Here is a 14688-nt window from a genome sequence, read left to right as displayed (position 1 = left end):
AACGAGGTATCAGATTATAATCATTCCGGCTAATCTTATTAACTAATAGGCCCGAGAGTCTAGTGTAAGCAACTTTAATACTTTATTAAGAAATACAAGATTTAACTTCTGCCTTATCTTATATTGATATATCAATCATAATAAACATGTCAGCCCCATGTGTCCGAATTACTTACATCAGTCAGCCCGCTGGATGGAACCTTGAACGCCCTAAGGTTGATCTCCAGTGTCCTAAGTTCATGTTGCACACGCTTACACCAGTATACTCTCACTTTTTATACTCTATAGTGATCCATCTATGTCACTTGACCCTTCTTTGTCTTCTCTCCTGTTTCTGGTGTAAAGCTAGCAATAGCAGCTGGACTCTCTCTAATCTCTGATTTACAAGGACACATTCCTTGGTACAGTACCTAGCAGTTACTTTACTTCAGTATTTGCCTCATTATCCCTAGATTAACTTGCCTACTATTAATTATATTATTTCTCATAGTTTCACAATCATGGGTATAAATATCACACATTATAATCTAATCTATTCTATTACTCACTCTGACTTACATAAGAACATAAGAAATTGGAGCAGGAGTAGGCCAATCGGCCCCTCGAGCCTGCTCCGCCATTCAATAAGATCATGGCTGATCTGATCCCAACCACAAATCTAAAGAACACAAGAAGTCGGAGCAGGACCCGGCCACATAGCCCCTGGGCCCTCTCCGCCACCCACAGGGCATTGACCGATCCGAACTCAGCTTCATGCCCAATTTCCTGCCCGCTCCCCATAACCCCTAATTCCCTTTACTTCTAGGAAACTGTCTATTTCTGTTTTAAATTTATCTAATGATGTAGCTTCCACAGCTTCCTGGGGCAGCAAATTCCACAGACCGACCACCCTCTGAGTGAAGAAGTTTCTCCTCATCTCAGTTTTGAAAGAGCAGCCCCTTATTCTAAGATTATGCCCCCTAGTTCTAGTTTCACCCATCTTTGGGAACATCCTTACTGCATCCACCCGATCAAGACCCTTCACAATCTTATATGTTTCAATAAGATCGCCTCTCATTCTTCTGAACTCCAATGAGTAGAGTCCCAATCTTATATTGTGGTTAATAATGAACAAAGCACAGTTCTCCCTCCTTATTGTGTTAAGGTTCCAGCTATTCGACTATGAGAAATGTCTTCTCAGTGTTGCCTTGGCAACGTGTCTGCAGTGAAGTGTCTGTCTGAGTTTCTAACTCAGGCTAACTTCGCTTTCCCATAATGCATATTATTATCAGCCATTTTAATATCTCTATGACGTAGGTGAGGGGCAAAAGGTAATGGATGTCAATGAAGATAAAAGGATAGGTGAAAATGAAGGCGCGAAGAAAGGGGCAGAAGCTGGGAACGGTTGGGGGAGAGGAAGGAGAGTACTAGCATTAACTAACAAAGTGGGGATAGTTAATGGAGGGTAAGAGTGCCAGCTTGAATTGGGGGGGGGAAGGGAAGAAAAGTGCCATCTTGATCACAGGATGAGGGAAGAAAAGTTCTAGTTTGAATGGAGAGTGGAAGATGCATAGCTGTTTTAAGTGGGTTGGAGGGGAAAAGATTGCCAGGTTGTCTTGAATGGTGGGGGGGTGAGGGTAGGGCTCGGTGTGGGAAAGGCATTCCAATATGAACTGAGAGGGTTGAAGGAGGAGAGAATCTTTGTAAGGATTGGAACCAGCATCTCTGTGAACTTGATCTGGAGGGCATCGAATCCCTCTGTGAACTGGGGTGGGGCGTTCAATCTGGGAGTGATTTTGTTGAGGTAACTTTTGGGGAAGCGAACATCTGGTTGGTCTTTTAAAAATCCAAACATAATTTTTTTTTCAGATTAATAGTTTATTAATTGGGAAATATAAAAGCACTTAAAATTAACCATAATGCATCATTTTTTATATTAAAATATCATTTTTTTGGTTGAAGCATGCCCCCAGACCTCCCTAGAACTGTACCACAATTTAGTACCTTTAATATTAGGATTTCCCTCTTCAGGTTTTCATATACTTGTGTTTTTTCCCCCTCCAAATGAAAGAATGTTTCCTATACTTACAGCTGAAGTTACAAAGCCTTGGTTGGACATGTTCCTGGAGGTTTCATCACATGACCCCCAGTCTCCAACAGCCCTGCCCAGTCAAACAGCCTTTCCCCCCCGCCCCCATCTCCAATATTTTTATTACTAATAAACAAAAGTGTTCAAAGAAAATCCAAAAAAGCACAATTTTTTTAATGCCCCAATGATTTATCTCCTGCTCGCAGCAGTATCCAGAAGATTTAACTTTAATTTCTGGATTCTTCTGGACAATCCTGGAAGGTTGGTAACCCTAACTATATTTGTATTAGGTTTAGATTTTGCTAATTTATAGGTTGGCATGCATGAACTAAGTCCCATTGAATGGTGTTTCCACCATTTGGAGGTGCATAGCTTCAGTAGCAACTGTTTGCCTCTATGCAACCCAACCTTGGTAGGCATTGAACCCTGGATATACAAGCAAATATTCTCATACTCTCCAGGTAGGTAACAGAAGGGTAGATGCTTCATAGAATCATAGAACGATACAGCACAGGAGGCCATTCAGCTCATTGTGCCTGTGCCGGCTCTTTAAAAGAGCTATCCAATTAGTCCTACTCCTCTGCTCTTTCCCATAGCCCTGCAAATTTTTCCACTTCAAGTATTTATTTAATTCCCTTTTGAAAGTTATTATTGAATCTGCTTCCACCACCTCGCTGCGAAAAACATTTTTTCCTCATGTTGCCTCTGGTTCTTTTGCCAATGACTTTAAATCTGTGTCCTATGGTTACCGACCCTTCTGCCACTGGAAACAGTTTCTCTTAATTGACTCTATCAAAACCCTTCATGATTTTGAACATCTCTATCTTTACTGTTCTAAGGTGAACAATCCCAGATTCTCTAGTCTCTCCACGTAACTGAAGTCTTTCATCCCTGACACCATTCTAGTAAATCTCCTCTGCACCCTCTTTAAGTCCTTGACATTCAGCCTAAAGAACTGGCCACAATACTCTAGCTGGGGCCTAACCAGTGCTTTATAAAGGTTTAGCATAACTTGCTTTTGTACTCTATGCCTCTACTTATAAAGCCAAGGATCCTGTATGGCTTTTTAACATCCTTTTCAACTTGTCCTGCCACCTTCAAAGACTTGTGTACATACACCCCTACGTCTCGCTGCTCATACACCCCCTTTAAAATTATACCATTTAGTTTATATCGCCTCTCCTCATTCTTCCTACCAAAATGTCACTTCACACTTCTCTGCATTAAATTTCATCTGCCACATGTCTATCCATTTCACCAGTCTGTCCATGTCCTCCTGAAGTCTTGTTACTAGCCTCCTTGCTGTTTACTACATTTCTGAGTTTCGTGTCATCTGCAAACTTTGAAATTATACCCAATTCCAGGTCATTAATAAAGATCAAACCTCTTCAGATTAATAAAGCCTGTAAATTCAAGCTTGTGGTATATCAAAGTTATTCCCATCACTTTAGATATACACAGTTGTAGTTTAACATTTAAAGCAAAATATTTCCATATTTTTAAAACGTTGGTTTTGGCTGTGATGTAATCAACCAGACTTTACCATGTAACCTTTTGTTTCACTGAAGCGGGAAAAGTCGTCACCGAAAACACAATGCAACATGTTTCATTTTTTAACCCCCCCCCCCCCAAAAAAAACTGACCCTCTCTCCGTTTTTGGTTTAATTATGGGAAGACAATTGATTCACCCTTCCATCAGGGATGGGGGAAACTCGCATCCGTACGCATGCGCGGCGGCGTATTCCTCCAGTATCCCGTGATGCTCCACGGGAACAGCGCCATTCCGCCATGTTGTGATTTACTCTCTCTCGAGACGAGTGGGGGGGAAAAAAAAAGCGAACATTTCAGTCGGGTCTTTATTTTCCTTTTTTCTCTCGGCTCCCGGACGGGTGAAGTGAAGTCGATCCAGGTTAATGCAGCTCCGACAGTGGAGTTAAAAAAAAATACAACCGCAGCACGATGGCCTGCAACGCACAAGGTAATTTTCTAATCACCGGTTAATTTACTAAAACCGAGGCATTATGATTATGAAGAGTTCTCGTTTGTTTAAGGCTGTCGGTGATGAGGCCAAAACCCGGCGTGTAAAAAGAGAAAGAAAGAGGCCTAGATCCTGGTCCGGCGCCGGCCTTGGAGTAGTAACCGAGCCCAGGATGGTTATTGTCTGGCTCGGTTATGGAGGCCGGTGCTGAGGCGCCAGCGGGTTCGCTTGTCTGATGCAGCTGTGGGGTTGATGGTTTCGTCGGTAAACATCTCCACGCCCCCCCCCCCCCCCCGGTTTGAGGGAGAAGGGGTGGGCTGCGATTTAAAGATCCAGGTGCGGGGAAGGTATTGTGTCGTCGGCCGCAGCCTTCACTGCTGGATCCCCATCCGACTGATGCTCTCGGCACCCTCCCCCTTTCCATTTACAGCCATCACCACAATATTGAAAGGGGATCTGCTTGTTACTGGAGTTATATAAAAATAGTTGTTTTCTTGACATAAATTTGTTATTCTGTCTGCACTGTTTTCTTCCATTAATACATTTCGAGGTTGTTGGACAAAGAGTTGGCCAATGTACCACTTTGAAAACTAACGTGTTTACCATTTAGTATCAAAAGCATCAGTTTCCTGCATTGTATTTTTTGTGTTCATTTAATCACTACTTCCTGATTTACCTGATTTTTAAAAAACTTTTTCCAAACTTGGTATTGCCTGACACTATGGACCTTACCAGTTCACTATGGTGTCTGAATAATGAATGAAGTATAGATAACCTAGCAGATCTCCTGCTGTGCTGCTCATATGTAGTCTGGAGCACATTTGTGATGTTTAGATCCTAAACTGGCCTGTGCCTTTTAAGGCTACAGCTTCAAAGGAGCAAATCCAGATGATTATAGCTAATTATGAAATGCTTAATTCTATCAGATGTCAGTTGTAATTGTTTATAAATTTCTGGCTCCAGGTCAGTAATTAACATTTTAACAGTTCAATTCCCATTTTTAAAATTGTTTCATTCAAATTGGTGGATAATTCAAAATTTTCAATGCTTCAAAAATAGTTTGAATTATCAAGCTATAACACTATAAAACTCGTGCTTTGAGTGCCAAGGTGCAAATATATTCTCTGGGGTTCAGGAGTTGCGCTGTTTTCCAACTGGCAGTAGTTGTGTATTCCATTCAACTCAAGTGCTGAGAAATGTTAGCATTTTGTATATTGTATGTATGTGTGCATGTTACAGGAAAACAGTATGCTTGTTATGTATTAAATCTTAATGTCACAATGTGTATTTGGGAAAATAATAAAGAAAAAATCGTTGAGTTCAGTTGGAATTTTTTGGGCTTGATCTGTTGCGGAACCTACCCCCATTCCCCACAAAATATTGGTGTATGCAATCTTGAAAAAAAATGGGAGGCTACTATTCATACATTTCCAGGGATGAATTTGGAGAACAAATGAAAATTATGGAAAATCAATATTTTTGAGTTATTGGGAAAAAAAATAGATAATGTTTAGGATGTTCTGCAGCTTTAAAAGAATGACAATAAGAACTGGGGGCCACACACTACTGGAGAGAAGTAACTGAAATACTGGCTGACTGCAGCTCTATCATCTTTATAGTGTTCCTGGGTTTTTGGGAAAGCTAATTTCTAAAACCCAGTATTCGTGATCCATTTGAGCAGTTGACTACATTAAGGAAATGTTTTGATCTTTGACCTTCATTTCCCTTTTACTCTTTTTCCTCTTCTGTTCAAATTCATTCGACTACATTCATTTTTTCAATGTGTAGCACTGAAATGTAAGCACTAAAACTAAGTGTCCAGGATTGTACCAAGACTGTTCTGGGTCTAATGGTTGTCTAGTGAAGAGAAAGTGTAAAGTAAAATATAAATGCTGTAAAAATTATTAAATGAAAAGTGACAGCAAGTCAAACCTTTCTAATGTAAACAATTTTACAACACCAAGTTATAGTCCAGCAATTTTATTTTAAATTCACAAGCTTTCGGAGGCTTCCTCCTTCGTCAGGTGAATGATGTGAAACGATTCACCTGACGAAGGAGGAAGCCTCCGAAAGCTTGTGAATTTAAAATAAAATTGCTGGACTATAACTTGGTGTTGTAAAATTGTTTATAATTGTCAACCCCAGTCCATCACCGGCATCTCCACATCATGACTTTCTAATGTAGCATTTCTATGAGAATCACACATCTCATTCAGATAGTCACGGATAAACACTACCTCATATACACTGCCTGGCTTTAACTGCTGCTCTGCACACTTCGAAAGTATAGACAGCCATGTCCTTGCTGTCTAAGCGTTTAAATTAACTTGCGTAGGAACCTGCTAGCACTTGATTAACTCTGGTTTGGCACACCAGAGTTATACTTGGAGCTTTCTCCCGGGAGTCTTGCAATGCTGCTTTCAAGTCAGGTTGGTCTTTGATTCTGAATTTACATTGCAACTTAAGCAATGGTACTAAAGTTGTAGCACAGATGCACTGAGTTTTAAGTGTCACTTATGTTTATGGGGTCCTAAAGTAGTTCGTGTACCATAGAATTTTGACAGTTCTAACTACTATAGTTACAATTCTTAAAATGTGTGGTTTTGTACTATATACCCATTTTATACTGGTTTCATTTAAGATTTTGACTTAGAACAATTATGTATTTTTACAAACTTCTGGTTAGTATCCATTTAAAAAAAAAAAATTGCTTTATTTAAAAATACAATGGATCACAAAAATGTTGGCTATGTTCTGGATGGTGTCGAGCTTCTTGAATGTTGTTGCGGCTGCACTCAATCAGGCAAATGGTGAGGGTCCCAGCAAAGTCCTTACTTGAGCCTTGTAAATGGTGGAGAGGCTTTGAGGTGCCAGGAGGTGAGTCAGTCATTGAAGAGTACCCAGCCTGTGGCCTGCTGTTGTAGACGTGGTGTTGAAATGGCTGGTCCAGATAAGTTTCTGATCAAAGATGGCCTATCAAAATGTTCATGTGGGTCTTAGCGATAGGGATATTGTTGAAGGTTGTGGGAGATGGCTGGTGCTCAAAGGGTTGTGGTGGTATACAGTTCTATTGATGGCCTACAGTATCTCATGGTGCCAGTTTTGGGCTGATTGACCATAGTTTGCCCCACATAATAGAGTGGTATTACACTACATGACGGAGGTCTTCGCTGTGGAGATGAGATTTTGCCTAATTGCTAACCTTGCTCGAGGCTAGTGAATTTTATACTTGTGTCCTCGTTCATTTACATTAATTGTGAATTTGTTTGACTTGCTGTCACTTTCCATTTGATTTTGTATTACAGTTACATTAAGTGAGCACTAATCAGACTAATTGTTGGTATAAACCTTAAAATTGGGCCTATAGTACGTGGATCAGCTGGTATTTGTGCAATAGGTCCTTTACAACCATTTAATGTACCTATGGCTCCATTGTCATTAAAAATAGAATTTATTGTAGACAATTATATGTGCGAGCAATATTCCAACACTGATAATTTCTCATCTTGACCACAAAAGGTAACCTAAAATTAAGATCAGTAGGTTTGGAATTTGTCAGTACAGTGTATACATTAAACTGATTTGTAGTATTTCTGGAGAATGACTTGTGTTTGGCAAACTAAATGTTTGTTGTTTGCTTTGTAGAAGATGAATTTGACCAGGTTGACAAACCCGGCGCTGAAAGATTTCGGAGAAGACGAGCTACCAATGAAGAGTGGGACAGGTAGCTCAAGAATCTTATTCTTTTACATTGTTTTCAAAATTCTGAATTACTCTCTTTTAAGCAAATGATTAACAATGCATCTGTTACTAGCAGATGATAGATAAGTAAAAAAAAATGACGGTGGAGAAGATATTCCTTTAATTGGTGGATGCTAAGACGTAATATTGTCAAAGAGAAAAGCAAAGTCTACTTCCTTCCATTGAATTGGCTCATTAAGGCCTTCAATCCTGCAGAGCATCCACCTGCTTTTCCAAGCTCCATGCGGATGGGTCCTTACTTAGCCTGTTGGAGTCAGCTAGCAACTCAGTATAGTATTGTCTTGAGGCCTCCAGGATAGTCTCATGGAGCACTGGTCTTGGCAGTCTTTGACAGTAGTGCTGAGGAACTCTTTTAACCATTACTAACTTTAACAAAAAAACACTTACAGATCATGGTTGTGTAATTGCATCCCCTTGCGAATGAATCAACTCACTGATCCCACTTCATCTCCCTAAAGATCCTTTTTGCCTAACAACATGCTGCATCATAATCTATCTTTGCAGAAGCTCTTAATTGCTCTGAAAAGATTTAAAGTAAAACTTTAAAGACCCTTTGTTTATGCCTAACAACTTTTCTTTACCATTGCTGTTACTTAACAGGTTGCTGCTTAATGCATGAGCACCTAGCAGGCTCTAGCTTCAGCATTTTTGATTTTAGCTGCACAGGTAAGGAAATTATTGACCACGTCAGCTGTCATATGGCCCACCCTATTGGCAGTCATACAGACCTGATCCCAGGAGTCTCTGTTGAAAATATCTTCTGTGTGGTTGATTGCCTTGATCTGATCACTCGCAACGCAGAAGCCAACAGCCTAAGGCCACTAATAGCTGCTCTCTTGACAAAATGGATTCCCTAAATCAGGTTCTTGGACTTGCTTATGCTCACTCGGGGAAAAGGAGCATAAAATATCAAAGGGTGAGTCATACCCAGTCCATTTGTACATCTAGTGTCTGTTTACAGTGTAGTATTGGCAGAGGCATGGGCTATTTTAGCTGATTGCCCATTCTTTTGGTGGACAGTAATGCTGGGGGTAGCTGTAAGCAAGGGGAGCAAAATAACTCAAAAATGGAACAAAAAGTCAATAAAACTTAATTAGTATACAGCTATGGTTAGCAATTGCTGGTCTAAGATACTTCACGTTGGAGTTTAGTAACCCTTCTGGGCAAGTTTTAAACAAAATATGTGTGAGCTGCAATGGGCCGAAAGTTGACGAACTTTTTACGAGGTAGTGATAGTAACATTTACTCTTCCAACTCTTTCAAGATAGCTATCAGAGTTAAATTTGTATGATTATAATGCTATGTGCATTTGTCGTTTTAGTGTTGTGCTTCATCTGCATTTAAAACTGCATCAGGTATTTGATGGAAGATATAGTACCATAGTTTCATAGTGCTGTGTGACACTTTCTTTAATAACAGGCTCTTGTTTATGAAGAATTTTCATCAATTGATGATTTCCCTGTATATTGAGAGCAAAACCTAATTATGAAAAGACATAATAAGAATCATTAGTTATACTTATGATATTAGCTGAAGCTGTTTTGGAACAATTGGGTTGAAGTGCCAGCTAGAATAACTTCAGCTCCCCAGCTTCAGCAGCAGGTAGGGATGGTAGCAAAATGAATCCCAGTGTGAAGTGCATGCATGTGTAAGCAAGTTTTCATGCTGCAGCATGTCTTGCCTTTGTATTGGTGCTGATGTAATTTACTAGGTTCATATCCTTAGTGTTCAGTCCCAGGGTTAGTAGAAGTAAGCTTTAATGCATTTCCCTTGATGCTGTGCACAGGAGACTTGGAGAATATTAGAGTTATACCTCTGCAAATTCTAAAGTGCAGGCTCCTATATGTTAGCAGCAGATAGTCTCCTAATATCATCTGGTGATAAAATGCTACTGAGTTAACAGTTAAAGCTGTTATTGGTAAGTGGAAATTTCTACCTTGATGTTCATTTTCATTGTGTAGTTAATACAAAAATGAAATCTAAGAGCTACTCAAGGATTACATTTGCCATAATTAGACTGAAGTTTATAAAATTACACACAAAAGCTTTTTGTTTTTTTGGAAAAAAAGCTCTTTTTGCAAAACAAATGTCAACGGCCTTTTCCGTGCTACAAGAATGAGGCCAGTAGGCCAGTAGATAGTGAGGTAAAAATGATAACAAGCTTCCGTATTCAACACATTTTGGAAAAGGCAGGTTTAAAAACATAAAGAATGGAACAAGAAAAAGGCACCAAGGCCTTCCACAGACCTTGTGTATAATCACCCTGTAACAGTTGTTATTGTACACAGTTAATATCCTGATGGATAGTTCTGCATAATTTCTCCTCCATTTCCATAGATAATGAAACCAGCATATTTACAACGGAACTGCGTACGCCATGCTCCTATTTGCGTTCTCAAATGTCCTGATAATTTTGGTGAGAGTTGGAAAAAGATAGACTTGCATTTATATAGTGTCTTTCACAACCTCGGGACGTCCCAAAGCGCATTACAACCAATGAAGTACTTTTTGCAGTGCACTCACTGTTGTAATGTAGAAAACATAGCAGCCAATTTGCGCACAGCAAAGTTCCACAAAGAGCAACGAGATAATGACCAGATAATCTGTTTCAGTTGAGGGAAGACCATTGGGAGTTGGGGCTTCAGTTTTGGGAGGCCAATGAGAGTCTGGATTGACAGGCTTTTTAGAACAGACAAAATTCTGCTAAATGTAGAGGAGCCTGTACTCTAGGGATATGGAGTTCATTCTGTGCAGCATGAAATCATCTCCGCAATGCTCCACGTTGTAATATACAGATGACGGTAAGTGAAGGAAAGAGTTTGGGGTCCTCGAAGGGCTTGGTAAGCTGCTTCTGCTTCCTGGCTTACTAAAAAGCAATAGCTGAACTTAATTCCATTTTAATCATATCAAGAGTCTGTTTCTCAACATATTGACTGTTCTGCCTGGTAAAATTGAATTAGAAAACCTCGGGGTGGGGGGGGGGGGGTGAATGAAAGCAAGTATCGTGTAAGTTTGAACTGAAATTCTATGATTCATATTTGCTGCGCGCACCAGGTCAGCACTGAATTTTCCGTCAAGTTTTCAAAATGTACCAACAGGCTTCTTGTGGCATTGCTCACAGTGAGTTGGAGGTGTTATAGGGTCGGGGTGTTATGCCAATAATATGACCAGGGATACTGATTTTTCTTTGGCCCTGGGATCTAGGAAGGGGACCCTGAGATGTGGCAGTACTAGAATGGGGGTCTCAGGGTTTGGGTACACTAGGAAGGGAGTTCTGAGAACATTGGTGTAGGTCCTGGGATCTGGGAGTATTGAGGAGGAAGGTCTCTGATTCTGAGAGCACTGGGGCTGGTCTTAGAATCAGGGAGCACTGAGATGGCTCTTGGGATCTGAGAGTTGGGGAAGATGTCTGAAGAAGAGAGTGCATATCAGGAAATTGCACATTTTCATCCATTCAGATAATCATGGCTTTGAACATACAGTTTCGTGATGTGCCAGGAATGTGGAAGAAGAAAATATACCCTTAAGTGCATTAAGGCATGCACCAGGAGTGTAGGACTGGAAGATTTATCCTCCAGTGCACTATTAATGAGTTTGCTGAGTTATACAGTTATACGTCTAGACGAGAGATTCTTTAACTGAAATTTGTACAGAAATAAAGAAGCGAGTGGCCAAAAAAGAAATGCATTCTCCAGTCTTTTTATTTCCTTTTCGAAGCAACCCGAAATCACAGATGATGCTGATCACAGGTGTGTCTTTCAGGAGTCTAAACAAAAAAAGTAGCAGTTGTTAATAAAATAAATGTTATCACATTTAAATTAAAGTTTTGAGAATTCAATTCTGTTTTATTTGAAAGTCTTTTGGAAAAAGCAAAGGAACTTTCAAAGCTGCATAATGTGAGGGGACAAAATGTTGCTGATGCACAGATTGCCTACATGCAAACTTCATATGGACAGAATGCACGGATGCATTAGGAAGCTTTGCCCAATTGTTCTGCAGTAAATGTAAACGGTCAAAGGCAAGAGGCTGACCTTCAAGGAAGGACTTCAATGAAAGAAAGAACTTGCATTTATATAGCACCAATCACAACCTCAGGATATCCCAAAGCGCTTCACAGCCAATGAAGTACTTTTGAAGTGTAGTCACTGTTGGAATGTAGGAAATGTGGCAGCCAATTTAAGCACAGCAAGCTCCCATAAATAGCAATGAGATAATGACCATATTCTTTCATGGTATTGTGAAATATGTAATTTTCTGGAATTCTTTGTTTCACTGCACATGTTGATGTAATTGTTACTGGAAGCAGCACTTGTCAACAGAAAGTGTGCTGTTAATCAGATTGTTAATAACAATATAGCTCCTTTAACGTAGTAAGATGTCCCAGTGTGAAAATTTGACACCGAGCCACATGTGATATGAGGACAGACGACCAAAAGCATGGGCAAAGAGGTAGGTTTTAAGGGTCTTAAAGGAGGACAGAGGTAGAGAGATTTAGGGAGGGAATTCCAGAGCTTAGGGCCTGAACAGCTAAAGGCACAGCCGCCAATGGAGGGGCGAAGGAAATCGGAGATGCACAAGAGGCCAAAATTGAAGGAACGCAGAGTTCTGAGGGTTGTAGGGTTGGGGGAGGTTGCAGAGATGAGGGGCTCAGGCCATGGAGGGATTTGAACACAAGGATGAGAGTTTTAAATTTGAGGCGTTGCTGGACTGGGAGCCATTGTAGGTCAGCGAACACAGAGGTGATGGGCGAACAATACTTGATACAAGTCAGGATATGGGCAGCAGAGCTTTGGATAAGCTGAAGTTTATGGAGGGTGGAAGATAATATACTAATGGATATTCCATAACATTGCACAAGGCAAGTTGGTGAATATGGTATCTATTGCCCTCTTTTTGGGTGGAAGGTGTTGAGTGGTGTGGTGGGGAAAGGAGCTGCCAATTACTGTATTTTCTAGTGGGGGAAAAATGTGAACAGCAGCCCTGAGCGGTGCCCTTCCCATCTCCACCACATTGCTCCCAAATGTGTCCCATACCTCTTCACCTTCCTACCACCAATTAGAGCTAGGCCATTTAGGAGTGAATTCACGAAGCAGTCTTTCATAGAAATGGTAGTAGAAATCTGGAACTCTCTTCTCCCAAAAGGCTGTGGTGCTGAGTGAATTGATGCTTTCAATACGGAGATATAGTTAGATTTTTGTTACATAAAGGTATCAAGGTATATGGTGCGACAGCAGGCAAATGGATTTGAGATACAGATCAGCCAAGATCAAATAGAATGCTGGTGGAACAGGCCTGGGGAGCTGATTGGCCTATTCCTGTTCCTATCTTAGATGAGGTTTATATTTTCTTGGCTTGCTGAAGTTGGTGTCATAATGCAAATAGACTTTATTTTAAGGGTTGTCTAAATACAGTTGATGTTATGCCATTGTAATTTTGAAAGTTGAATTGCATTATGCTTTCTATTCAGATTCTATTAATTTGCACCAATTATGGAGCGGTCATGGGAACGATCACTAATCTTCAAAGACCACACTTTAGGGTGAATGCTTATGTTGATGAAATCTACAACAATATAGCCGAATCTTTTAAGCCACTTTTACACTTGTGTTGGATTCCATGCGCCAACTCCCTAAGTTTATACTGCTAAATTTGACTCCCTTTTGGTGGGTCTACAATTTTGCCATGATAAGGGAGACAGATTCGCTTGTGTAAGTGTGGAGAAACGGATCACCGACATCTGTCGCCCTGGAATCTGAACTATAAAAGTGGCTTTTCATATTGTTGAAGTAGTCGTTCATACTTGTCAAGTCCGTGAGACCTTCTAAGCAAGTTAAGAGTTTACAGTTGTGTGCAATGTTGCATCTTACTCATATTATTGTGGATGTAATGGTCTTTTTAGTTGAGTTATGCAAGGAAAACTGAATCATAGCAAACCTAGGTGTAATAGTAAACTTGGATCACTTTCTCCTGAGGGCAGTTTAATTGAATTTAATTGCATGTGCTGTATTGTTTCTGTCTACTGCTTACTTATTGGGTCATTGGGTGGCATTAAGTTGTGGGGGCCGTGTAATTTTTGATACTAACTTCTCAATTAGGATTATTATCCTGTATCACCTGTTTGATTTTAAGTTATTTCAGTTGGTTTGGGTCCAAAAATATTAAGGCACAGAGTTGTGGAATTTTATAATTGGTGTCTTTTGAAATGTGATTATAGTGACAGATAAATATTGTATTCTTATGCCATGGTTTAATGAGCCTGCAACACACTTCACTTAACTGGATGTAAAGGAAATTTAAATGAACTGTAAATATTACCTTTGAGGTTCTTGGTACTCTGTAAAGTTACTAAACGGAGTGTGTTTGGATTCAGGAATACAGTAATTTCTCAGAGGGGGGGGGGTGGGAATGCTGTATAGTTTTTGTGAGAATAAGTAGATACAGTATTTGTTCTGTAAAAACAGAAATCAACAGAATACCAGTATGATGTAATGGGGAGGAGGACATCTAAGTGGATAGAAGCAAGCTCACTCAGTGCATCTGCAGTCTTTTGAAAACCACTGACATTTCAGAAGCTGTCTACCTTGCACTTTGAACAAGTTAAAGAACAAAGGAAATCCAGGGGCAGTGCTTTTGGTTAACTGTGGGCATGATTGGTGCTGTGGAGTAAAATCTTAAATTGTTTGGTTGGTATGCATTCAAGAATATACATTTGACTCAACATTAGTCTTCACGGACAGGTTTTTAAAAAAGAATTACAAAATAGGTGGTACGACGAGGCAGGGGTTTTAATGTAGGTCTTAAAGGGTAGGAAAGTTTACTGGCAAATTGTTGAAATATATGGGCCCAGACGTTAAAGTACTCATCTCTGTTCCCCCTGTCT

At 40.1% G+C, this 14688-nt stretch overlaps 1 protein-coding gene across 2 annotated transcripts in view; it reads left to right on the top strand.

The window, feature by feature from the left end:
- The first annotated feature begins 3828 nt into the window (after positions 1-3828).
- The window catches only part of rbm33a (RNA binding motif protein 33a), a 167729-nt gene continuing 156869 nt past the window's right edge, over positions 3829-14688 (top strand). For both annotated transcript variants that reach the window (XM_068008257.1, XM_068008249.1), the window contains exons 1-2: positions 3829-4046; positions 7692-7770. In XM_068008257.1, the coding sequence (XP_067864358.1) occupies positions 4028-4046; positions 7692-7770 (98 nt within the window). In that variant the 5' untranslated portion in view covers positions 3829-4027. The remainder of the gene's footprint in view (positions 4047-7691; positions 7771-14688) is intronic.

The sequence above is a fragment of the Heptranchias perlo genome, chromosome 2 (assembly GCF_035084215.1).
Source record: "Heptranchias perlo isolate sHepPer1 chromosome 2, sHepPer1.hap1, whole genome shotgun sequence".
In the NCBI taxonomy this organism is placed as follows: Eukaryota; Metazoa; Chordata; class Chondrichthyes; order Hexanchiformes; family Hexanchidae; genus Heptranchias; species Heptranchias perlo.
Note: the sequence above shows the minus strand (reverse complement) of the source record. Positions and strands in the feature narration are given on the sequence as shown.